The 27,644-nt window shown below is 36.7% G+C and overlaps 1 protein-coding gene across 4 annotated transcripts in view; it reads right to left on the bottom strand.

Annotated features, from left to right (window-relative positions):
* map4k6 (mitogen-activated protein kinase kinase kinase kinase 6) overlaps window positions 1-27,644 on the bottom strand; it is a 36,525-nt gene that overhangs the window by 5,117 nt on the left and 3,764 nt on the right. For all 4 annotated transcript variants that reach the window (XM_067424181.1, XM_067424185.1, XM_067424182.1 and 1 more), the window contains 21 exons: window positions 23,835-23,925; window positions 23,690-23,754; window positions 23,298-23,353; window positions 19,917-19,964; window positions 19,686-19,728; window positions 19,506-19,578; window positions 16,488-16,619; window positions 15,903-15,965; window positions 15,743-15,824; window positions 15,513-15,623; window positions 13,537-13,612; window positions 10,481-10,539; window positions 10,050-10,096; window positions 9,684-9,722; window positions 7,655-7,688; window positions 7,263-7,569; window positions 4,792-4,910; window positions 3,842-3,880; window positions 3,667-3,751; window positions 2,762-2,841; window positions 2,532-2,592 (listed from right to left, as the gene is read on the bottom strand). In XM_067424181.1, coding sequence (XP_067280282.1) covers window positions 2,532-2,592; window positions 2,762-2,841; window positions 3,667-3,751; window positions 3,842-3,880; window positions 4,792-4,910; window positions 7,263-7,569; window positions 7,655-7,688; window positions 9,684-9,722; window positions 10,050-10,096; window positions 10,481-10,539; window positions 13,537-13,612; window positions 15,513-15,623; window positions 15,743-15,824; window positions 15,903-15,965; window positions 16,488-16,619; window positions 19,506-19,578; window positions 19,686-19,728; window positions 19,917-19,964; window positions 23,298-23,353; window positions 23,690-23,754; window positions 23,835-23,925 — 1,710 coding nt within the window. The remainder of the gene's footprint in view (window positions 1-2,531; window positions 2,593-2,761; window positions 2,842-3,666; window positions 3,752-3,841; window positions 3,881-4,791; window positions 4,911-7,262; window positions 7,570-7,654; window positions 7,689-9,683; window positions 9,723-10,049; window positions 10,097-10,480; window positions 10,540-13,536; window positions 13,613-15,512; window positions 15,624-15,742; window positions 15,825-15,902; window positions 15,966-16,487; window positions 16,620-19,505; window positions 19,579-19,685; window positions 19,729-19,916; window positions 19,965-23,297; window positions 23,354-23,689; window positions 23,755-23,834; window positions 23,926-27,644) is intronic.

Below are 27,644 nucleotides of genomic sequence, written 5' to 3'. Positions count from 1 at the left end.
CAATGTGTCCGTCTGGCGGAGCAGATATACAGTAGATGCAATTAGATAGACAGATAGATAGATAATTAACCCGTTTAATCCCAAATTTTTTCCTGCAATGTGAGTACATGCAATTTACTCCTTAGACCTCCCTAACACACAAATGGTATGCCTTCTTTGATTTTATGTTGGTTAAGTTAGTGAAATATTAGGTTTTATACTCGGTCACAATAGTGACCGGTGGGAAACAGCATAGACAGAATTCATACAAATTCTTCTATTAGACCTATTTACCGGTTTGAAACTTAAAATAACAATAAAATATCCTACATATAAGAATGAGATATGATTAGGATTTACTTCAAAACTATTTCTATTGTTCATGATACACAATAAAAAAAAATTTGGGGGTATGAAAATTGCAGCCCATTGAAATAAATACAAAAATCTAGGTAACACGTTCATCTTCACTGAATAACGTGTCTGGCCAAAGAGAGGGGAAGAGGTGACCAACAAACCTTGAAAAGATCTAGGCACATACATGTAGTTATTACTCCTAAATATTAGGAAGAGCAACTTTGAACATTGAAGCACCAATTGGTAAATCCAAAATTGGGAAGTTTACAAGGTATATCTTATAAGGTTTATAAGGTATATCTCATAGATATAGATAGACAGACAGACAGACAGACAGAAGTATAGACTGATAGACAGATAGACAGAAGTATAGATAGATAGATAGACAGACAGACAGAAGTATAGATAGATAGACAGACAGGCAGACAGACAGACAGAAGTATAGATAGACAGACAGACAGGCAGACAGACAGACAGAAGTATAGATAGATAGACAGACAGGCAGACAGACAGACAGAAGTATAGATAGATAGACAGACAGGCAGACAGACAGACAGAAGTATAGATAGACAGACAGAGAGAAGTATAGACAGACAGACAGAAGTTTAGATAGATGGATAGATAGATAGACAGAAGTATAGACAGACAGACATATAGATAGACAGAGAGATGTATAGTTAGACAGACAGACAGAAGTATAGTTAGTTAGACAGACAGAAGTATAGATAGATAGACAGACAGACAGACAGACAGAAAGAAGTATAGCTAGACAAAGGTATAGACAGACAGAAGTACAGACAGAAGTACAGACAGAAGTACGATGGATGGATGGATGGATGGATGGATGGATGGATGGATGGATGGATGGATGGATGGATGGATGGATGGATGGATGGATGGATGGACGGATGGACGGATGGATGGACGGATAGATAGTTTTCAGTTCAATCTGTGAGTGAGTTCATATGAATAACACAGAATGACATAGAGGGGACATATTCTGTGTTATACTACCGGTCACAATTGTGACCGTCTTCATTTATATGCATCCTGACAGCAGAATAAACTATGTATTCATAAAATTTCAATATGTATGTATAGATGACCCTTTCATGATGATATGTGCAAAAAATTAATGAGCTATTCAAAAATTAACTTTGATTAATTCATTAAATTTTCCAGTCATTTCTGTGCTTTCATATTGTCATTGTGCTAAGATGGCAGTACCAAGAAATAAGTGTGTGTGGTCACACGACCAAACTATGCAGCAATGTTAAACCTGCCCAGAACTGATGTAGACATCTTAAATGGGTATTATAAATGAAAATTTGCTTCATAATAGAAGTTGCTTTTTAATACAACACTAAAATATTCGAGGAAAATTTACGGTCACAATTGTGACCGGTGGGATTAAACGGGTTAAGGAGATAAGTAGATAGATAGATTATAGTAATTGTCCACTGGGGAAAGTTGTTTTCATAGTAAAAAGTTCTTTATTAGCTACGGAATCATGGTATTCATGCATATGCCTTTAGTTTGTTTTATTTTTGATAAATTAACATATGCATGTCTCAACCATTAAGAAAGAAAATTAGAAATTCTCATCAAGAGGGGTCAGCTCCAGTGTCCCCTTTGCCGTGGCAGACACACTCTGGCAATAGAGCGCTAGACGCTTTTTTGCCTCGACTTTGACGTCCAACCATTTCTTTTTTATTTCGGCCACGGTCCGAGGTTGTGAGGCTATAGCATTTATGGCGTCTAACGCCTTTTGCCACTCAAGAGCCTTTTTTTGGCATTAGTAATGCCCACACTGTGCCCTCCAAACAACATTTTTCTCCTCTTTTCCACCTTGCCAACGATAACTTCTACTAATATACTTAGTGAAGTTACGTTTTTTTGATTTCCTCTGCCATGATTGCCATGATTTCTAAATTGTGGGCGTTCGCGGACTATTTATGGGCAACTATGAGTGTGACATGAAGCCGCAAAAGCTGCTCTACATTTAGAATTGATTGTGATTTATTAAGGGAAAACTGCGTAGGATGTTTTATAAATCCAAATATTTCTGTGCATACGCACGTCCTACATTTCATCCATACACCACTTCTGACGCAAATCCTACGCAAAGTTTTATAAATGAGGCCCCAGATCTTTATAGTGAATTGAATATAAAATATTAATAATACTGGACATACCTGAGACAGACATGAGAACGTTGTTCATCACGTACAACCAACTGCATCTCTGAGGAAGCAACTGGAAAAGAAACCAAATTTATATTTCTATGCAACTTTGTATATTTTATACAATAGTCTTGTAATAGCTCACAGTGTGAACTTTCGTAAATATTATTTACTCTAAATTTGAAACAATTTAAGCATCCTGAGTAAGTAAACTGAGTAAATAAATGAAACTGATAATCTACCTTCTCCATACTGTCCTCATGGAGCTCATTGAGATTGAGTGTGTAGATGCCCTCCTCAGCACCCAGCATAAGGTATTGATCTATGGGAAAATATCAACATACTTCTCTAACTACTAGGCTGAGACAGAAACCGTTGCAAGTGTGTTTTTACACTATGTCTTGACTAAAATATTGTTATAATTATTATAATTATGTCAGTGCATGTAAAAACTACATATAATTTTGGTTATATTAAGATTTCCCAATAAATAGGCAAGAATAAACCTGGTGTCCTCCATGATTCCTGGTCATTCCGACAATTCCAGCAGCATTACACCACTGCATCTAACACTTTGCATTGCACTTGGTGATGTAAATCTTGGATGCAGCTGCTCGGCCATGGAAACACATTCCATGAAGCTCTCTACACACGGTTCCTTAGCTAATCTGAAGGTCTGTAGCTATTGAAGTTGGTGACTTCTGTGCACTGTGCGCCTCAGCATGCGCTGACCCCGCTCTGTGTTCTGTGCCTACCACATCGTGGCTGAGCTGCTGTTGTTCCCAATTGCTTCCACTTATAATACCACTTACAATGTTATAATACCACTAACAGTTGACTGTGAAATATGTAGTAGTGTGGAAATGTCACAAATGGACTTATCGCTCAGGTGGCAACCTATCCCGGCACCACGTTTAAATTCACTGACCCATTCTTTCACAAATGTTTGTAGAAGCGTCTGCATGCCTAGGTGCTTGATTTTATACACCTTTAGTTTTATTTTATAAAACTAAAACGGTACTAAAAATAAATTAAAGTCAGCATGAAACAAAAGTTGCATTTTTCTTTTCTTCCCTATTGTTATGTATAAACAAACTGATTAAATATGTGAACTAACTGTTAATTAAGTAAAAAGCTACTAACTTACCTCTGGTCTTTGGTAGAACCCATGTAACAGCACAGTGAGTCTTTAATGGACAGCCGTTGAACACTTTGGAGAAGCAGGCACCCATCTGGAAGACAAATTATGATTCAATACAGAACAACAAGAATGATATTAAAACATGCAATCGAATTAGAAGCACATGATTCTATGTACTTACATGTACTTGTGGTGTAGGTGGCAGTCCATGGACAACTGTCTGAAATCAATGAAAACAGAATGAAGTGTGAGAGATCAATGAAAGATTGGCAACGTTTCCACCTTCAGGCTCTGTTTACACCTTATATTAAGATGCGTTCTGGTCGATCGGATCACAAGTAGACAAGAGAGACTCATTCCCGTTTACACCTGGTGTTTTAATTCGTCTCTTTTGACCACTTTCAACCACTTCTGTTTTTCAGACCTTTGATCTAATGGACAAAATAAGCTCATGCAATTTACATATGAACGTGACCGGAGATTACGTAAAAAAACACACAGAGAGCAACAGATTTAGTTTCAGTTCTGACAGCCGCAAGATCACGGCGAGCGCGGTGAGTGAGTGTCAGAAAACAGGAATGGGGAGAGAACATCATGCTTGGGAAGTTTTTTCATCTTTAAACCAAACTTGGGTCTCCAGTATGGAGCAGAATGCACCTGTGTGTGCATTTATGAATCATGTGTGTGCATTTGTGTATCCTGTGTGTGCATATGTGAATGTAGTGTGTGTATTTATCTTTATTGAGACTGAATTAGCTCCATACTCCAGCTGACAAAGTTTAAATCCCGTCTGGCTAGAGCGCTTCCCATAATGTTTACGCGTTAAGTCAGTGGAAGGAGAGTTGAAAGTCTTTTGTGGCTGTTTGAACACATTCGACCACATGAGTGTCTATAATACGAAAGCAATCCGGAAGAATATGTTTTCGACTACCTTTGGAAGTGGTCGAAAGTGGACAAGCTAAATACACCTGTATTTAATGTTGTCCAGTTGTGATCCGATCGAACAAAACACATCTTAATACCAGCTGTAAACAGGGCCTCAGACAGATTTTCATCAAGATGTGATATGCTTTAACTTGACCTGTGTAACATTTTCTTAATGTTTTGTTACGAGCGTCTTTATCTACTTACTGAGTCGTCTGGTTTCCTCCTGAGTGTGCTCCATTCTGGGGAGAGAGGGGGTTCAGGTGGGGGAAAATTATTCCTGGTTCCTCCTGGGTCTGGAGCGACAGGGCTCTCTGGTATCAAGCCTGTTCAAGACAGCAGCTGCATCAATGTTTGCCTTTTAGACCGGTATTATTTGTGTTCCATAAAGAACATTACTTTCACTGGAGTAGTGTGGCCTGATACTTCAAAATCTGAGATGAAAACCAAAAGGATGTAGGTTCAAACCCTGAAAGTGCTATGCATTTTATAATGTGTGCTGGGTGGTTTTAAATGGTTAGTTTACCCTAAAATGGACCCCAATATAACGACTTTATTCAACAAATTCTTCTCTTCCGTACAAGTCTCCGATGCTGTGCATGAGAAAGAATACGCATGCGTGTTTTACTGTCGCAGGAGCAGGCCAATACAGAGCTGGCGTTCTGACATAGAACCCGGAAGAGCTGCATTGTATTTACTACATGAACATAGTCAGAGAGTGACATGGAAGAGAAGAAATTGTTGAATAAATTCATTCCTTTTGTCTTTGTTGCGCACAAAAAGAATTCTCGTCACTTCATCTCATCAAAGTCGAACCACTGTTCATATGGACTATTTTAATGATGTCTTTACTACCTTTCTGTGGTAATAACATTGCTGCCTATTGAGGGTCAGAAAGCTCTCGGATTTCAACAAAAATATCTCTGCTTGTGTTCATTTGTGTCTCACGGTTTTGGAACAACATGAGGGTGAGCCACTGACACTGTTTTTTCATGTTTAATACTGTAAAGCTGCTTTCTTTAACATCCTTACCTCAATAAAAGTAAAAAAAAAAATTTAGTGTTCATCGGAGTGGTCCAAGACCCTGGGACTTTTGTTTCACTTGAAACGAATGCACATTTTTTACTGGATTTGAAGAGTTTTGTGGTTGAAATTTTAAAAAGTAACAAATCCTTCCCTCGCGGGTCAATTTGACCCCCTTATGAATATATGGAATGCGAGGAATGCCTCGGTACACGTAGAAAAACATAAAAATGCTCAAAATTTACAAAAAAAATCCTAAACTTTTATTTTATGTCTACATGTGTATCTAGAAGTCGCGAAATATCATGTTATATTACTATTATTTATTAATTTTCACAAGAGGTCGGCAAAGACACCCAATGCAAGATATTTTGAGCTGAATTAAAAGGGTTATGCATGAAAATGTGTTTTTTTCAATTTAAGTTGAAAGAATATGAAGAATGTGCTTAAATTCCTGTTTATTATTATTATTATTTATTAATAAAATATAGTAATTTAAAGGTTAAAAAAGTAGAAAAAATATTATCAAAATTAAATGAAATAAGCATTATTGACAAAATAAAAATAAAAAAAGGGCTTCTGGTCATTTTGACCCACAAGGGAATGATTTGTTCAAAAGTGTAAGGGAAGGATGAGAGTTAAAGCAACTGTATAAAGTGCTATATAAATAAAAGAAAAGTGACTTGGCCAGAGTGGCAAATTGCAGAGCTTGTGCAAACATAGCGCTATGATAAGATGCTTTCTTAAAGGGTTACTTTGCCCAAAAATGAAATTGATGTCATTAATGACTCACCCTAATTCGGGTGATCAGTGAATCGATCAATGATTCGGATCGCCAATGTCTCGTGATTTCAGCAGTTTGACAGTTTGACACGTGATCTGAAATCACGTGACATTGTTGATCCGAATCATTGATCAATTCACTGATTCATAGCTGTTTGAATCTTTATTTGAGGTTTAAAAACAAACACAGAAGAGAAGACAATGCTGAAAAAAAATCATAGTTTTTGTTATTTTTGGACCAAAATTTATTTTCGATGCTTCAAGAGATTCTAATTAACTAACTGATGTCACATATGGACTACTTTAATTATGTTTTTATTATCTTTCTGGACATGGACAGTATAGTGTGCATAGACTGCATATGCTCTGGGACTAAAATATAAAATATCTTAAACTGTGTTCTGAAGATGAACGGAGGTCTTACGGGTGAGGAACGACATTAGGGTGAGTCATTAATGACATCAATTTCATTTTTGGGTGAACTAACCATTTAACAACCACTGTCATTTAGATGCATGTTTATTTTGTTATGAGAGAAAATTGGGCAGCAAAAATTTACATATTCATCTAAATGTTTGCTAACAGTATATCTCTGTGCACGTATTTTGAATTCCTTTGTTAGCCCTAAGAGAAGACTGGGAAAGAACTTTGCTGTTAGTATATTATTGTTTCTATATGGTTGGTAAGGCATTCTAAATGATTTGAAGTTTTTTGCTATCTGGTTGTATAAAAGGCACAAAGCTTGTATAAAAAGCACAAAGGATAGAGAATTTAACACAACTAATACTAATTAGAAAAACAGAACTCTTTACTAAAACTGAGGTATTCTGCATTAAAAGTATGTACATACTCTTTGAATTGACTTATCTCACCTTCAGTTGGTGTTGAACAGAGGGAACCCAGACTGGTGGAATGACTGAGGAAGGAGGAGTCTGTGAAGAGGGAGGAGTTTGTGAGGAGTGACAGGTCAGACAGCGTTGAACCAATCAGCACAGCTATGGTAGGGTTAGTGTCAGGGATGGGGTTCTTCAGAGGGGTGGAGCCAATGAGAGGAGAGGAGAGGGAACAGGGGGAGGGAGCTAATTTCTCTTGATTGGCAGGGCAGTGGGTTGTTGTTGATGGGGGAGAAGAGACAACTCTCTTCACAGTCCCATATTTATCCTCCTCATCCAGTGAGTGCTGTGGGTTAAACAGACATGTGTTATGTTATTACACAAGACATTTTGACACTTTTACAGCTAACTTTTATTTTATTGTTCCCTACCTGAGCTGAAGAGCCCCTCTTTATAGTCAAACTCCTGCAAAAGAGCAAGGAAAAATGTTATTTATAAATGTTATTTACTATAAAAAGTGGGGAGGTTGTAGATTCAATTTCAACTTTATGGGGACAAATAGAACATTTTCTTTACAAAACTGACTGCAGTATTTGTTTTTCCAAACATTTTGTTCCTAAATCGAAGCTGACAAAATTATATACGGTCACCTATAGGATTATTAGGAACACCATACTAATACTGTGTTTGACCCCCTTTGGCCTTCAGAGCTGCCTTAATTCTACGTGGCATTGATTCAACAAGGTGCTGAAAGCATTCTTTAGAAATGTTGGCCCATATTGATAGGATAGCATCTTGCAGTTGATGGAGATTTGTGGGATGCACATCCAGGATAAGAAGCTCCCACTCCACCACATCCCAAAGATGCTCTATTGGGTTGAGATCTGGTGACTGTGGGGGCCATTTTAGTACAGTGAACTCATTGCCATGTTCAAGAAACCAATTTGAAATTATTTGAGCTTTGTGACATGGTGCATTATCCTGCTGGAAGTAGCCATCAGAGGATGGGTACATGGTGGCCATAAAGGGATGGACATGGTCAAAAACAATGCTCAGGTAGGCTGTGGCATTTAAACGATGCCCAATTTGCACTAAGGGGCCTGAAGTATGCCAAGAAAATATCCCCCACACCATTACACCACCATTGTCTAAACAGAAATCGAGACTCATCAGACCAGGCAACATTTTTTCCAGTCTTGAACTGTCCAATTTTGGTGAGCTTGTGCAAATTGTAGCCTCTTTTTCCTATTTGTAGTGGAGATGAGTGGTATCCGGTGGGGTCTTCGGCTGTTGTTGCCCATCCGCCTCAAGGTTATGCGTGTTGTGGCTTCACAAATGCTTTGCTGCATACCTCGGTTGTAACGAGTGGTTATTTCAGTCAAAGTTGCTCTTCTATCAGTTTGAATCAGTCGGCCCATTCTCCTCTGACCTCTAGCATCAACAAGGCATTTTCGCCCACAGGACTGCCACATACTGGATGTTTTTCTCTTTTTACACCATTCTTTGTAAACCCTAGAAATGGTTGTGTGTGAAAATCCCAGTAACTGAGCAGAATGTGAAATACTCAGACCTGCCCGTCTGGCACCAACAACCATGCCACGTTCAAATTTGCTTAAATCACCTTTCTTTCCCATTCTGACATTCAGTTTGGAGTTCAGGAGATTGTCTTGACCAGGACCACACCCCTAAATGCATTGAAGCAACTGCCATGTGATTGGCTGATTAGATAATTGCATTAATGAGAAATTGAATGGGTGTTCCTTATAATCCTTTAGTTGAGTGTATATATATATATATATATATATATATATATATATATATATATATATATATATATATATATATATATATATATATATATATATATATATATGTGTGTTTTTTTTTTTTTTTTTAGAGCATCTTTGCCTTATTTTCCAATACAAAATATATACATCTTTAGAAAATTATCACAGGAAATTTCTATTTATTCAAGTAAGTTATTAACAAGGGGGTGACCAAATATTCCATATTACCTACAGAGATCATTTGAATAATTATAATTCTCAGACAAGGGGCCTAATGGTTATCATACTTGCTATTGTTTGAAATAAAGTATCTCAAACTTCTTCCTTTTACCCCTTTTTAAAAATTATTCTATATAAAGTATTATTCTGTATACGCATTGTTTTTATTATTTGCTAAGTGAATATGCATATTTATCTGCAAATATACGCATATATCTCTACAAACAAAAAATGTTGGCTCATTTATTGTCTCTGCTTTGTTTTCATTAAATAAAAAATCGAATTAGTAAAAAATTGAACAGCAAAGTATCTTGAATGTGTATTTTTTTTGAAAGACAAAAATCTGATTAAGAGTGTTTTTTTTTGGAGTGTACCTTTATAATTATTTATTTTATATAGTTATAGTTTGATACATTTATAGTTTTATCTGTCAAGATATAAAAAGGCAGATCACCTTTCCATCAAGGCCTCTTCCACACATTCTAACAAACTCCTGCAAAATAAAATAAAACAATGCAATGCTTAAAATTCATGCTCCTCAGAATGATAGTCTTTTTAGTGCATCTTAACAGCTAAATGTAACAATATATTCATATAATTTGACTTTTATCAGTAGTTGGCAGATGTCAAACCACTCAGCCAATGTTTGTGGATGACCTACATGCGTTAGTACATCAGACTCAACATTTACTACTGTCATCATTACTTTAGACAAGTAAGAGTGAAATATAATATATATATATATATATATATATATATATATATATATATATATATATATATATATATATATATATATATATATATATATATAACCCACGGTGAGTCCTTGTCCGAACTGATAGAGCTCCAGTCATCATACGCCCCCTGATGAAGAACAGGAAACAGTATTCAATAAACGTATAAAGTAGGATGTACTCTTTTGCACATGAACAAAGCTTTATTTAAAGGGACAGCTCATCAAAAAATGAAAATCACACCCTCATGTCATTTCTTTTTTTCATGTAACACAAATGTTTTCAAGTTTGGTGTTTTTGTGTCCATTTTGTTATTGTAAGGAGCGAGAGATGATATTCTGAACTTCTCTTTTTGTGTTCCCATCATACAGTTTGGGAGACTATAAAATGATGACTGATTACTGAATTTTCATGTTTAGGTGAACCATCCCTTTAAATACTATTAAAATTACTTTGATACATTGGACAAGGTAATTTCTAATTCATTCAATTAATTCAATTGGTGTAATCTCACCAGATCAGGGCAAGGATCTGTCTCCTTTCTCATGGGTGGTCCAAACTTCACATGATCAACTAGAAAAAAGAAAAGAAAAAAAAAAGCAATTTGAGGAAAAACTGAATCACTATATTCAACTGCATCACGCTTCCCCTTTCACACAACGGTGTGGTAGAAGTATAACACACCACATTCTATAGTATTGTTTGCATGACTAGAATTGTCTGAACATGCAGATTTGTATGCACACTCATGCATTTATGCAAATAGACATGAAGCTAAAGACACACACACACACACACTCACACACACACACACACACACACACACAATACGTCCTTTCATAGCTCTAGAGTGGCTTCTCGATTACAATGGCTGCTGTTGTCCAGTTAGCCTTGGCCTGTGGCCGTGGCTTGCTGTAATCTACCAAATCACAAAAATGGCTCTCAATGTCGCATTCTTACTTAGTGAACTTATTAAGCTTCCTTGGTCCAAAAAGACCAACAACTGAAAACAAACTGCAAAAATGACACATTTTGGTAACATTACAGTTTTTTTTGGATTGCTTACACACTACACTTAAATGTAGTACACTATTAGCAAAACCTTACACTCAAGAAGCAAAACATCAGCCCATATTTGCACAACTATAAAGCACATTGTCAACCTCACACTTGTTGCAAAACTCTACACAAGTTGCTTCCTTGCAATACCAAAGCACTGACTGTCAAATTACTGCACCGTCCAACCAATTGGTTCAACACAGTCATCAGGTGTGCAAACACTTGTGTGCTTAATTGTAGACACACCAATCAGGTGTAAAAGCACTTTAAAAAGCTGCAGGTGAGTTCATTGGTCTTCAAACACAATGGAAAGAGTCAGAAAAAGAGTAAGACGCGAATGAGAATAAGGAGAAGGCCTGTGACCAGATGGAGGTAGCAGCAATGCAAGGATGGATTCGTCATTCAAGACATTTCTTTCCAAGTTGTCTTGCTGATGACAACATTGCATGCGGTGTTGATGAAAGTCTCTGGCCAGATCCAGCTAGGGCGAAGAGACAATGGGTGCGTTTACATGCACACCAGTAAGCTGATAACTCACAAATATCAGCTTATTGAAATAATCAGTTTTCCCCGTTTACATACAAACCAGTAAACGGACAACGCATGGAAACCGCGTTTACATGACTTTATTAATAAACCGGTTATTTCCTTGTAGTGACGTCAAAAATAATAATGTCCGTATCTGACTCAGAGTATTCCAAATGTTACGTCAGTTGTAATGTTAAATAAAGCTTGCACCATATCAGTGGGAGATTCACGGTTTAAATTATTCTCTTGTAAAGTTACAGAACCTCTTCTACTTCTGCTTGACAAATCTTTACAATGTTCTGGGTCTTAAAAGAGTGCGTTTGTTATATATGTCCTTATTTCATGCAAAACGCTTGCTCGCTCTGTCTGGATGCGTTTAAATCTGCTCTAAGTTTGCGTTTTTGTCACCTATCACACATCCGCACTTCAGTTAGCTGACAGAAAGCAGGTTAAAGCGTTTACATGCAGCACGAAACCGGGTTAAGAGGCAAAAAAACTACCTGTCCCGACCGGTTTATGCTTACGGCGTTTATGAACTTACTCCGATAAAAGAAAACGGGTTACGGCGTTTACATAACCATGTTGATTGTCGGCTTATTAGGCATAATCGGCTTACGAACGTGCATTTAAACGCACCCAATGTCTAGTTTTTGTTTTGTTTTTTTTACAGTAAACTTACAGTACAATACGTAAAGTGACATTTTGTTACAGTATTATGAATGTCCATGTCAACATTTTGGACATCTTGAGAAATAAATGAGTTTTCTACATCATTAGTCTTGTGAAGTGTTTGGTGGATTTACATTATATTTGTACTTTGTTGATGGTAGCCTACTCTAATCATAGGGAATAAGAAGTGCTAAAAGAGGTGTGGTTTTTAAACACAAGTGTATAGTTTTTACAAGAGTGTTTGATTATGCAAAGGATCTCTAGTGTTTTGCTAATATGGTGAGTGGTTGTGCCAATTGTGTGCAGTGTTTTGAAAATCGTGCTTAAGCAATCCAAAAAACTGTAAAGGATTAGTTCAGTTCAAAATGAAATTGTCCTGACTCTTTACTCCCTAGTGAAAGGGGACCAATCTAGTGAAACCATTGGTCATTGTCTAAAAAACAAATAAAAAATGTATATACTGTACTTTAACCTAAATTGCTAAGCTTAAGCTGTGACTTGCCACAGAATGCGCAATCATGCCGGAAAGGTCACACTAGACTTTGGAAAAAGTACTGGCCCCGTGTTTACGAAGCACACATGAGAACTAATACAAACGTCCTTTAGCAAAAAAAGGTGAACCAACAATGTCGGACGATTTTATAAGCAATTGGGGTTAAAAACATACATATTACATACATATAAACTGCATTGATTTGGACCTTCAACCCATTGGTTGCAATTGAAGTACACAATGTGAAGAAAAATCCTGGAATGTTTTCCTCAAAAATTGAATTTCTTTTCGACTGAAGAAAGAAATACACGGACATCTTGGATGAGATTGGGGTGAGTTAATTATCAGGAAATTTTCATTTTAAAATTGAACTAATCCTTTAAAAGTCTACATTAATGATCGACTGTTCAAAAAGTTCATAAAGAGATTGTAAAATAAATCGATATGAATTGAGCGTTTAAGTCAAAACTTTCTGAGGAGGCACGATCGTCTTTATATGATGAACAGATTCACATACTGTATAAACAGTCATCAACTCTCACATCAGTTGTGGTAAACAGAAGCTTAAATATGTTCACTTGATGTGCGAGAACCAATGAGATTCTTTCTTATGTTACGCAGCACGTTTGAGCTTCCTCAAGAACCAATGAGGTCCTTTCTTGTGTTACCCAGCACGTTTGAGCTTCAGCAAGAACCAATGCTCTCTTTTAAACACTGTTTTTTGAATCTATCTGCAATTTGCATTTGGATGCAATAACAAATCAACATATTGAGTAAACCCTAGTTGTTTTACTGTGTATTTGAGTATGAACAGGACTCACATTGCTCCTCAGATCGTGTTCTATGAACAGGAAGTTTTGCTAGAGAATGAATCTTATCAGGTAGGACACTGCAAGTCTGTAAACACACACACAGACAAACACAGACATAAACTCTATAACCACAAAAATTAAACAGAGAAGTAATGTTAAAAGTCTATATATCACATGTCAGTTTAAAGCCATGCTACTGTCTATGGACTACATTTGTGTGTGATTGTTGGGTATTAAAGGTGAAGTGTGCCATTTTTGTTCCATTTGTGGCAGCAATTATTCCTGGGTCAATGACAAATTTGTTTGTGTTCCTATTGGTTTATAATACTGTGTCTTGAACGTGTACATCAATGTTTTTATAGCATTATCGATATACTATTATAGTTTTATTACTTTAAATAATTTTTTTATATATTTGGTTCCATTTTCATTCTAAAGTTAAATAGTGTTTTTGTAATTTTTCTTACTTTTTTTAAATGTCTATATTGTTTTTTATTTAGAATTCGTTTTTAATTTTTAGTTCTCACATTTCTGACTTTGCGAGTTAAAAAGTCAGAATTGTGAAATATAAACTCACAGTTCTCAGAAAATAAGTCGAAATTGTGACATTTAACTTGCAATTGCGAGGAAAAAAAGTCAGAATTGTGAGAAGTCGCGATTATCTTTTTCTTTTTTCATGGTGAAAACAAGCTTCCATAGTTTTGGTTAATTATTTTAGTAGTTACCAAATGAAAATGAGTAATGATGCCTAACTAGTTGTAATAAAAATATTTTTAGGTTTAAATGTAAAAAACAATTGAAGTTGATGTTTATTTTATTTGAAGTAATAAAAATGTTTATGGTTTTAGTTAACAATAATACTATATATTTAGATAATTACTATATATTTATTTCATATTTAATAATTATTATTTAAACATTACAATATTTTTAAGGGCTTGCACCACATCACAATTTACAACCTGAACTAAACATGCCAATTTTTTATATATTTATAATATTTTTTTATAAAACGGGTTTTCTTAATTTGGTCTCAAGGTATTAGTATCGCCATGAAGTTCCTAACTTATGCTCCTAAAAAGTAATTCCAAAATTTAATAAGAGCTTATTTATCTCATTTAATGCATGAATTGCTTTTTTTAATTTATTTTTAAATTAATTAATTAATTAATTAATCTGGACCATAGACTGTAAAAAAATATGGACGTAGTGTCCGTGACATCACCCATAGGATTCCGATAAGCCGTTCTGAAGCTTAAAGTAGGGGCCAGCTGGGCGTTGCCATCTTGTGAGCGAATCATCGCGTGTCACTCCCGGATAACAGAAAATGGGCAAGAAGGCGGGATGTGCGCGGAGCTGAGGGGACGCAATGACTATAGATGGCGGATAAATGGCTATCCACCTGTAACCACGCCCTTAATTATGCTAAACTTTAAGGCTTGATATAACGTAAACGAATGAATTCGAATGAATATAAAAAATTCACCCCCCTCACAGTTGTCATGAAGATCAAAATTAGACTTATAGGCCAAAACCACAATTTGTACCAGGCTGTAAACATGTTTTTTTCTCCTGTAAAGTGGAGAATTTTAACATGGGGCTCAATGAGATTCTGCTCCCTTCTGGAGCCTGTCCCTAGTGGCCAGTTGAGGAATTACAGTTTACATTACTTCCGTATTGGCTTCAAGAGAGATCGGGGGAGGTTGCCGCTTGATCTGGACAAACAAGTTAGAATTATGTCATTGACCCTGATTCCAACATTTTTTCCAAATATGATGTTGGACTTGTTTAAACAAACACAGCTTGATAAGCACGACAGAGTCACAGTGTTTACACATTTCAAAAAGTCTACTAATGGATCACTTATATTTCTCTCACACTCAGCTGGGATGACACTACACACTTCAGCTGTAATCTAAAGTGTTCTGAAACAAACTATGTTTCCCCATTTTAAAGGAAAATATGATTTATGGCCCCCCATTCACCTCCAGGTCGCTCTCATCCATAGTGTGTGTCTGTTGAAGATCAGGGTTGTTGACCGTGTCCAGCAGCTCTATAACCAGGTTACGTGTGAGGAGCTGCGTGACAAAGGCATGCTGAAAAAGTAAAAAAAGAGGTCATTCTAACTAATAAAACCAGTATCAGAAGCCCCTAAAATAAAGATTATTTTTTGACTTATAGCAGTTTTGGCTAACAAAACTGGCTTTGTGAGTACCTGGAGGAGTTTTTCTGCAGTCGGCCTTTTCCGAGGGTTCTTCGTGAGTGCCATTTTGATGAAACTGTGAAATTCCGTGGACCTAATAATGCAAATGAACTTGCTTTCGGTGATTTCACAAACTGAGTAAAAGAAGAGATGCTAATTTTTATGAAAATACCATTTGTTCTTGTCCTTCAGTTTGGGAGGCTGGAAACTGCTCTTGGACATCAGCATCAAAGCTCTGAGGGGGGGAAATTAAAACGTAACTATTCTCCGCAGTCAACCCTACCGTCAAATCTCATTTTGACCTTCCAACCTAAAGGTCAAAGTCTATGAAAAGTTCTTAATATAACTTTAGGTAAGTATTTTACGGTTTGGCAAATTGGTGGCTAATTTGTGTGATCATTTTCATAAGATAGTTAGGGGTCGGGTTAGAGGAGGACCTTCATGAAAAATCATACGTTTCATACAATTCAGCGAAAAAATAGTTACATAGTTACATTTTCCTTTGAGATTGGGTTGGAAAAGCTTTTTTCTTTTGAGTTGTTTGCTAAACAATTTAACATCTCTCTTTGCAGCATCAGGTGAAAACATTATTAATTGTGGATGTTTTTGTTGTTTTTGGAATAGCAAATTTCATGTTTGCCAAAGGGGTCAAAGGTTCGGCTGAGTTGAAGTTAGCAAAACCTTTAAGATTGGGGAATATACTTTGTAGAGTAACTATCAGTGCATGTTAAAAGGGTCTACACGTGTGTGTTCAAACCTCATAGGGTGTAGGTCAAACATTGGCGGTTGCAGCTCTGCTAGTTCAATAGCTGTGATGCCCACTGCCCAGATATCACACAGCTGGTTATAACCCCCTTTCCTTTCCACTGCCGCAACCTCTGGGGCCATCCTGAGAGAAAGACATTAGAATAATATGTGAAAGAAGCAAATAACCAAGCCGGAAGCAATAGCAGATGGGATTTTTTACAGAACTCATTGTGCGATCATACTGCTTTAAATTTGACACAAAATTGAATTAAATATAGCTAATTAAATCTGAGATGAAAACTGGACTCTGCTTTCTGAATTAACTTTAATTCGACTTTAATGCACGATGTTTGAAAAAAACAGCATACTATTTCACAAAGTATTTTATTATAAATAATAGAATAATACCACTAAAAAAGTAAATATGCATTTTATGTTCTATATAATTAGTTTTATAAACACTGTAATTCCCAAAGTTTTTATTTTTAAAGTAATACTTTTATGAAGCAAGGATGCATTAAATGGATCAAAAGTGACAATAAAGACTTTTTTATAATGTTAAAAAAAATACTGACAAAACATTTTCACAAAAATATTAAGCAGCAAGAGTAATAAACTGTGAGACTAACAATAAGACATGTTTTAGTAACATTTTATTTTACAGTCCTGTTCATACTATGAACCTCTTGTTGCAATTACAATAACTGTGTAATAACTAGGTACTAACCCTTATGCCGTGTATTCACCAAAGCGTTTTTTCACGCAGCTGGCTGGCATATTCAATCGTTTTCAATGGGAGACGCGCTTTCGGAATGTCATGAGCGTAATGAGGCGCTGGGCGAGTATTTCACACTCAAGCGCTGATAGTTCGCCGTTTTTACTGGTCCACGAGAGTTGAAGAATGTTCAACTTTGAGTAAAACACAGCGGTTATCACTGTTACTCTTCACACAGCCGTCCAATCACAGTGGAGGAGGGGCGGGACAAATACAAATACGATGATGGACAGATGATAAACAGTAACGTAATGCACGTCATCAAAGGGGCTTGGATTATATTTGTTTAAATCCTAAACGGAGAGCTTGTCTGTATCTGCATTCACCATCACAATTTCTCTCAAAAATGATGATCGGTGTTGAAAAAGATGTTGGGTAAGTACTTTGTGTATCATTCAATTCTTTTATTTTTTGACAACACCGGCAAAGATCGTTTATTTCAGTGTGCGTGCAGACAGGGTTGCCAAATCTCACAGCAAGGTGTTTTCAGCTGCCTAAAAATGCTTTGGTGGACACGTGGCCGCCCTAAACCTTACCTTAAGCCATGAACTTATCTAATACTTATCTAAATTACTAAGTAATTTAATACATTTAAGTGCACATACTGTAAAATAAAGTGCAACCAGTGTTTCTTGAGCAGCAAATCAGCATATTAGAATAATTACTGAGGGATCGTGTGACTCTGATAGCTGGCGTAATGATGCTGAAAATTCAGCTTTGCCATCACAAGAATAAATTACATTTTAAAATGTATTAAAGGTGCAGTAAGCGATTATTGAAAAACGCTGAAAGTGGATTGGACGAGCACCACAAACTTGAAGCCAATCAGCAGTAGGGGCCGTGTCCATTCATGAAGAGAGAGAGCTGAGCAAGACAGGTGCTGCGTCCCAATTCGCCTACTTATACTACGTCCTAAAAGTATGTACTCTTTTTGTGAAGAAAAAGTATATACTTTTGAGTGTGTAGCAGAAAAGTATGCAAGCTTCGGGACATACTACTTCGCCATCTTTAACGGACTCTGTCGCTTAGTTACGTGCATCCCGTCACCGTTTATCTGCCCTGTCAATCATCGTCAGATTCGTCACAGTTCAAATCCTCCACATTCAGTTTAATCTCCTACCGTATCGGAGAGAAATTTAGCCGCTCGTTGATCTGCCATTTGTGGGTCTTTAATGCAGAGACTCTCCTCATGTGTTTGCAGTTTGAATATAATGATGCATTTAAAAGTTAACGGCCAAACGTATCATTACAAAAGTTCACAATGCTGCTGCAGGTGAAATATAATGTGGACAACACTGAATAAATATATTTTTGTCAGGTTAAATATTGATAGGGTCACTCAAACCCCTTTATCTAAACTTCTCTACTTAACCGTCGAACTCGCACATCCGTCATGTTTGTAGTTTTTTAACGCTTTTTATCCGCGTTTGTAGTTCTAATCGAATCTCGCAATGGGTTGTGGGCAATATCAGCCGTTAGAGTGCCCATCGATCCATACTGTGAATTCGGACCGGAAATAGTAAACCATCCGGGAATCTTTGGAATACTCTTTTCAACATACTACGATTTGGGACATACTAATTCTATTTTCGTATACTATTTAGGATGGATAGTATACGAATTGGGACGCAGGGAGGGACATTTGAAGAAAGATTGTTGAAAGAGAAATGGCTGAGAGACATTACAAAAGAGAGAAATATCACTGGAAAAAGAAGGGTTACGATCAGGCAAGAGCGTTAGGACCCGCGTTAATATAAAAAAAGCTTTCCAGCGCTGAAGAGTCCTAAGCGGGAAGGCCTGAAAACAGATGGTGAGGTTGGATTGTGTCTGCTGAGGAACATTGGTTTTGAGTGTGTGTGCTGCTGGCGACTAACAACCAAGCCTTGCGTGTATAAACTCGAGTACTGTGTTCATTCGATGTTCATATTTTGTTCTTCCTTGTTGTTCGTTCGTCATCTTTGTTTTATTTTTCGTGACTCATTATTTTTGCTTTGCTTCTGCTATGATAAAGAGACATCCACACTTGCATTGTGTGTTTGTACATTTTGGGGGCGGAGCAGTGAGGGAGGGGTGTGTTTGTTTGGGTTGTTTCAGATATCAACAGTGTTCAACAATGATTCTCAGAAATCATCTACTGCACCTTTAAAATAGAAAACAATAAAATGTAATAATCTTACCGACGCCAATGTTGTAATTGAGTGTGAGTGATACTGTAAAGAAAGCATACAAAAGTAGCATATCTTGGTGACTTACCAGTATGGCGTCCCGATGAAGGACTTTCTCTTAGCAACAGATGCGTTGATCTCAGCAGCCACTCCAAAATCCGCTGACAGACAGACAGGGGGGAGATACAAGGTCACATTTAAGAGATTTATGGATTATTAGTTAATATATGCATTTGTGTGTCTGAGACAGGGGTAAACCCGGACTGACCTAGTTTGACATCTCCTCGTTCTGTCAAAAGAATGTTGGCACCCTGTGGCAAACAAAAATGACACAATGGGCACATCCACACTATCAGACCCAAGCTATCATCTCACTTATTGTGCTATAGCGAGGCTCACTCATACTGTATACAGATAATGAACTCTACTACTGTATTTCAAACACACTGCACGACAACATGGTTATAGGGAATAATGGCTTATTGATTTGTAAAATTACTTTTATGTCTCTATGCATTTTTCCTGTATGATGGAGATGATGTAGTCCCTGTGAACAAATAGAAAACAATTGTGAAAAATCTGTGCAGAAAGGTGTTGAAATTTCACATTTTTAAAGGGGGGGTGAAACACTCAGTTTCAGTCAATCTCATGTCAATCTTGAGTACCTATAGAGTAGTATTGCATCCTTCATATCTCCGAAAAGTCTTTAGTTTTATCATATTTATAAAAGAAATATAGGCTGTACCGAGTCTTTCCGGAAAAAAACGAGCGCCTGGAGGCGTATCGTGTGGGCGGAGCTAAAGAATGACAAGCGCGCAAAGCGGTGACGTCCTCAAGCGTGGAGAAACCCATCTATCTCAGCTAATACAGATAATGATCCACAATCAAATCTGAGGGAGAAATAAATTGAACAGGAGAAACGGCAACATCAGGACGTCCGTCTCTGTGGTTTGTAAGTTACTGTATTTAATGGCCTCTCCACATTTCTGTCTTTACTCGCAGTGTATGAGGACATGATTCGGTTTATGGACTATTGTATGCGACTAGACCTTAGAAGTAGCAAGCATACTGTAACGTTATACAGAGAACAACAATGGAGTAACCGTTAGCGCATTTGAATGACGAAGCATGGGATCGTGTCGTTTACTGATGTTTACTCATGCGTCCGTAGCCAACAGCAGAGACATTTGAAGCAGTTTAACTCACCGGCTGCTTCCAAAGCAGGACCGAACCTTTATCGCTGGGACTGCTCCGTCAAAAACACACTTCTTTGGTATGATTTGGTAATGTCCTGACAGCAGTGGCGTGTAAATCCATTTTGAGACGCGACTGAAACGATGTTGTGAAGCTTCCCGTCATTTCTGCGTTCAAATCGGTTCAAATGCAGCGCTGCCTTCCCGGAATGCTGTGCTGAAGCGTTGAAGTCGCTCGACGTCACCCATAGGAATAAAGAGAAGCGCGGCGCCACATAAGTGTTCACGGACGACTGGATCTGCATCTGAGAGACTGTTTACGGCGTGCTCTAGTCACGCGCGCGCGCACCCTACCGGGAGAAGAGCCCGTACGGCCCATACAAGAACCTTCCGATCTTTTAACGTCAAGTAGACCCATACTCTAAAAAAACTCGCCAAAACTTGTGAGAAACCGGAAGGAGTATTTTTGACACAGAAATACTCCATCGAACGTCCAACATTAGTTTTTGAAACTTTGACTATGTTTAGGATGGGAATCCAAGTCTTTAACAGTGTAAAAAGCTCAGTATGCATGAAACAGCATTTCACCCCCCCTTTAAATTGTTAACACTTTTATTTACATATTTAAAGTCACATTGGAATAGAATTGTACCCTATGTAATTTCTTGAACATCTTTTAATATTATTGTAAATGATTAATTCATGCATGTTTTTATTTTATTTTTTACTTCTGACCATAATTTGCAATCAAAATCTTCTGTTGAAACGACTTCTCTTTGCTGACGTATGCCAGACTTCTCCAATCATTTAGGACCCTATTTTAATAATTTAGGACCCTATTTTGGTCTGAAGCGCATGGCGGAGGTGCACTTCAATCCACAATCCAATTTTGTTAGTCTAGCGATGAAAAAAAAAAAAAACCATTGTTGCATAACTTGAATCAGGTGCATGGTCTAAAAGGGTTGTTCCTATTCTTTTAATGAGTCGTGGGTATGTTTTAGGCACAACGTACAATAAACCAATCAGAGTTGTGCTTGCACCATGGCGGATGTGCCATTTATATTGTGGAATTTGTGAGAGGAAAGACTGAACACTTCTCCAGCGATTAATATTTTTAATTTTTGATATTTGGCATGTGTGCGTGCTGCTCCGTGTCCCTGTGTGTGTAATAAACAGAGTGTACACACATTGTGCACCCATTTTTATATGATAGAACCTTGTTCCGCCCTACTTCTTTTTTCAGAGAATCTACTTTTTGTCTAAAAAAATAAAACAAAATTTAACTTAAAGCTAAAATTGATCATTATAAATGCTTCAAATAATTTTCGACATCACATTATAATGTACAGTATGAAAATTTGAGATTTTCTAAATATTACTTTGAAGAGTTTTGTCATAAATTACTAACACTGGTTGGGCATGTGGCATTTAATGAGCATGCATCCAGTTTAGAAATGTCTCTACATAAAAAAATTAAATAAAATAAAAATCATTATCATCGCTTTTTTATTTATGCAATTGCCATCACTGTTTGAAGTCTTTACCTGTTTCCCTTAAATACTGAAACTAAACACAGCATGTGGAAGTTTCCATGGGTGTACAAAGTGCATGAATATTTAAAGGTGGAAGCATTGTTTAGTTTATTGTTTAGATTGTCTGTTGCTAAATAACTTTTTCACCACCAAATTCGAGCACCTTATTGTTTAAACATTTGTCACTGCAATTTAGGCTTTGGGTTGCTTTCAAAATTGCTGCAGTGTTAAAAGTGTGAAACATTTCTTGATGCAGGGTTAAAAGTAAAAGTGGATTAAAAGAGTTAAGAATAGTGTGAAATGCCTTTAAGCCGCAATATGTAATTTTTCGCCGTTAGAAGTCTCTTATTCAAAACAAAGGCATAGCCTGATGACGTTGAGATTTCACAGAGCTTTTATTATGGTGCAGAGGAGCGCCTTCCGCTTCTTCCGGTCATGCATATCTGAGGTAACGCAGCGCTGTTTTATCATATAAGATACATTATTTGAGTGCGTTGAAAGTTATGTTAAAATGTTACTCTGTGTGTTCACTCGGTGGCAACTATGAGACACTTGTTGCACACTGCAGTAAGCTAGATCCATATTAGGCATGGTAAAACATGGTACTCACTGTAAATCAAGAAAACGAGATTTAAACAATTGAAGACTAACTGTGTTATAACAATAATGTTTTCTGTCGATGAACATCTTTAATCTACATTTAATCTACATCTTTAAAACATTTTAGCCTAAAAATCGAAACTATTGTGCCTTTAAAGAAAGACACCAAACAAACAACCTAATGCCAAGACAAAAACCCATTACACGCTCAGAAAAAAGGTACAGTGCTGTCACTGGGGCAGTACCCTAAGGTACAAAAGCAAAAAAGATACTATGTACCTTTAATGCACTAATATGTACCTTTAAGGTACTAATAAACACTCTTTAAGTACTGATATGTACCTTTTAAGGTACTAATATGTACCATTGAGGGGTGAGTAAGGTACAAAGATGCACCTTTTTACTTTTGTACCTCAGGGTACCGCCCCAGTGAGAGCACTGTACCCTTTTTTCTGAGAGTGAGAATTATTAAAAACATATATTGTATATAAGATTAAAATCCCTTTGTATTGCACCATGAACCTTAAGTGATGAAAAACTTGAATGCATGCTCACCTGAAGTGTCTCTCTGCTCACATAAGCGATCTGTCTCTCTTTCAGAGGACCAGTGACTGCAGAAACACAATGACCTTATTCAGACTGACAAATTACCATATGAGCATTAATCCTCTTTCAGGCCATATAAATAACAACAGAAACCACTGCAAAACTGCATGACCCTTCAGAAAAATACAGAAACAACATAGAGCAAGGCCTGGTTTTGAAACCATTAAACATCACGACTTATCAAATTATCCAATCAATAATTTAAGAATAAAGATTAATCGATTAACTATCAAACTGTTTGCAGTGCTAATAATGTCCTAGAATATCTATGAGCAGTAATTTGAATTATATGCATTCATGTATCACAGTAATTATTACATGTGTCAATCTTTGAATTATACCATGGTAAATGTCCTGCAGTGATCCTCCTCCACAGAACTCCATGCAGATCCATAACTTGTTATTTCTGTGAAATATGAAGAAGTTCATTGTTAGTTTTACTTCAGTTTTCTGCTAACTGCAGTATTAGTTTCCTGCGGCACTAACCTGAGGTAGCTGCCGAAATAGGCGACAATATTTTTGTGAGTGCAATCCTTCATCATGGTTATTTCATGTTGAATGCTTGAAATATCATCACCTGACAGAGAAAGAAACAGAGGACTTTTCTGTAATCTTGCTTGATTCTGCTTTGCTATCATGTTTTTAACACTCAAAAAGCAAAGCAAGGATTTACCAGGATTAAAAGATTGAGCTGAAATTGATTCAGATGCTGTAGAGAATAATTCAGTTCAAACTGAATTTACAACCATAAAACATCTCTAAAGATGTATTAAGATAGTAAAAGTTAGCTGCTGTTTATATTTATATTCTAATTATATTTATATACTTATATCTTTATTCTAGTTTTAAATTCTAAATATGTCTGTGATAGACGGATATCTTTCGAGGCTTAAAACAAAAAACAACAAAAAAAATCTATGTAATATACTGATTATAAATATAATAATTGTAGCAATTAATCAGATGACTGAGATACTTGACTTAAAGGGTTCACTTAGACCATGCGCTTAGATTGTTAAAATAGGGCCCCTAAAGCTACGATAGGGGCAGGGCTTAACAACAGGTCAAATAAAGGTAAAGTTCACCCAAAAATGAAAATTCTGTAATTAATTACTCAACCTCGCATGTCGTTCAACCTCAAGACTTTCCTTCATCTTCGGAACACAAATGAAGATCCTTGTAATGAAATCTGAGAGCTTTCTGTTCCTCCATTGACCCCTATGCAACTACCACTTTCAAGATCCAGAGAGGTATAAAACACAGGTTAAACTATTGGATTCACACGGACCGTATATACCCGAATGTAAGACGACCCTGAATATAAAACGCCCCCCCATTTTTCAGACTTATTTTTAGGGGAAAAAGAGATTTTTGTGGAAAAAATCTGGTTTTGTACAGAATTTTTATTTTATTTGAAAAATCTACTAATAATTGATATAATTTTTTAAAAACACCATTCTCTCCAGGGCTCGACATTAAGCATGTACATGTGCTTTTCCTTCGGATAAGTAAATCGCTCATTCACTTGTCTGAGTAAAAAATGTGATTGTCCGGAAAAAAAGTTTTTTTATTTTTTTGTGCTTTAAATATAATTCATTCTGAAGCAATATTCGCACCACTGTTCAATCAGCTTTGGCATATTGAAAACTGCATATTTGTGATATGTTTACCTTATTTAAAGGGCATTTTACCCCTAATCTTATATTATATTCTTAAATTTGATCTATACATTTAAAGCCTGGATGCCAGCCGAACCGAGCCCCGCCTACAACATTTTTAGGTCGGGCGGTTCGGTCTGGCATCGCTCCATAGAGGAGTAATTATCCCCGAACCGAAACTGTTCAGACCAATGAAATCATCAGGGCGGGCTTTAGACGATGACGGACAGATGATCAACAGTAATGTAATCTTGCACGTCATCAAAGGGGCTTGGATTATATTTACTCAAATCTTAAACGGAGAGCTTGTTTGTATATGCATTCACCTTCATAATTTCTCTCAAAGATGATGATCATGTTGGGTAAGTACTCTGTGTATCAATAAATTCTTTTATTTTTTTACAACACCGGCAAAGATCGTTTATTCCAGCGCACGTGCAGACAGGGTTGCCAAGTTTTTACAACAAAATCCGCCAACTATTAGCCCTAAACAATAGCTTCTCGGGGGGTTCTCTGGGGGAAAAATGGTGTTTGGGGGGTAAAATGTGTGTTATTTTGGCAGGGTTGCCTGCAAAAAAATTCGCACTCATGGGTCTATATATCACATAATAGTCACTTCAACCCTTGGACATAGAAAACAACCGTGGAAAAAATGCGGACTTGGCAACACAGTGCAGTTGATCTCTGTCTGTTGACATTTGACAACTAACGTATTGCGTCGCTTCATTGCTCTGATTGGTTGTAGCTCTATCCAATTGAAGTCTTTCCTGGTTCGGTTGAAACACGCCCCATAATCACAACCCAATGGAGCAGTTTCAGACTCATATTCTGACTAGAATTGTGTATGACCACGTCAGGCTAATACATTTAATTAAAATAAGACACTATAGAGCTGTTGTTACCAATGAAATTAACTAATTTACACTGAACAATTACAACTGCATTAAATAATGTTATGAGATTTGCATTTTTGGATAAATAAGAAATATTAGAAAGTATGTTTAAACATGAAAATAAACCACCAGTAGGTGGCAGCTGGTGAGTCTTGATGAGTGAGTCATTAAATCGATTCATCCAAACCATTCTTTAAAACGTCTGATTACCAGTAATTCAAGATTGAGGCAACCGTTTACGAACAGGTTATTGAATATTTAATTCAACCGATTCATTCAAACACTGAATCATTCAGTAACACACACTGTTGCTGTGAGACGCGTTATGGTTCTGCTGTTTGGAACTTTGTTTCTTAGAATCTTTGTTTAGAATTATTTTCACTGCTTAAATAGAACAAAAACACTCAATACTGCATCTAAAATGTAAGTGACTTAATGTTCATTTGTTTTTGGAACTGTCATATGAAATCAGTGTCATGTTTAGTCGTGATGGTATTCAGGAAAATACTCCTTTGGTTGAGTGATGTTGTTAAATTGTATCATATGTTCTAAATATAAAAACAACTTTTTGAATGTTTACCGCCGTTTCTCTGTGTGAGTAGCATTCATACGTTTTGATTTATCCTCGAGAGGCTGCGCGAGTTAAAAAGCGAGCGTGTGTCTGAATCCAATTTTTCTATTTTAACCATGGAAAAAACAAGCTCATGAGTCGTGGGTTTGTTTTAGGTGTAACTTGCAAGCAGAGTCTCATCTCCCATTCCCTTTAAAAGCCTGATGCGCTTGCACCATGGCGGATGCGCTATTTACATGGCAGAATTTGAGAGCGAAAAGACTGCATGCTTCTCCAGAGAGGAATCTTTTTAATATTTAAAAATGTTTGTGTGCTGCTGCCAGCACTCTACTTATTACACACACAGGGCGGGCAGCAGCACACAAATATGCACATGCTACTAACGCACCCTTTAAATAACACAAAAAATACTGCACTGTTGGTTTTTGTAAGTCAGTGGCGCAGTCATTTTCAGTTCCTCAAAACAGCAACTTATCTAAACACACCTCGTTTTCAGACCAACACGCCCATGGGCGAACAGATAGGCGCGAGTGCATTTGCACAAGGTGGCGCTAGACGTGAAAATTATAACTAATATATTATAACTTATAGCATATAATGTTTTATATGCCCTAAAAGGACATGGTGAAGAAAGAAAAAAAAAAAAAGATTATTTGACAAGGGGAACGCAAGACATTTACAAGAGAATACAAAGTTTTGGGGAGAATGCAAACATTTTGCGAGCGAACGTAAAGTTTCTAGGAGGAACGCAAAAGCATTGACTTATTATTTTTCACCAACCTTAGGGGCTCCGTTGATTACATTTACTATCTATTTTTTGGGTGAACTATCCCTTTAAAATGTCAAGGGGTACGAAGAAAATATTTTAGGTCAGAGGAGTTCGGCTGACAAAAATGTTCATATATAAAGTGTATAGTTTAAAACTATTTAGACATACAGCAATTTACAGATTTACATTAGAGGGGAAAAAAATCAAATGTCAACTGTTGCTACGGAAGTAATGATTTTAAAGAAGGGTTTAGCAAACGGTCCCAAATTTTGACTAAATAATGCCTAGAATGTAAATAATGTCACACATTTTCCTACATTTGTTAACATCATTTTGACCACTCAATATCACCAACATCTACTGAAAGGGCCAAGTCATAGTATGCATTACTATATCAATACAATG

This window comes from Pseudorasbora parva, chromosome 18 (assembly GCF_024679245.1).
Source record: "Pseudorasbora parva isolate DD20220531a chromosome 18, ASM2467924v1, whole genome shotgun sequence".
NCBI classification, from domain to species: domain Eukaryota; kingdom Metazoa; phylum Chordata; class Actinopteri; order Cypriniformes; family Gobionidae; genus Pseudorasbora; species Pseudorasbora parva.
Note: the sequence above shows the minus strand (reverse complement) of the source record. Positions and strands in the feature narration are given on the sequence as shown.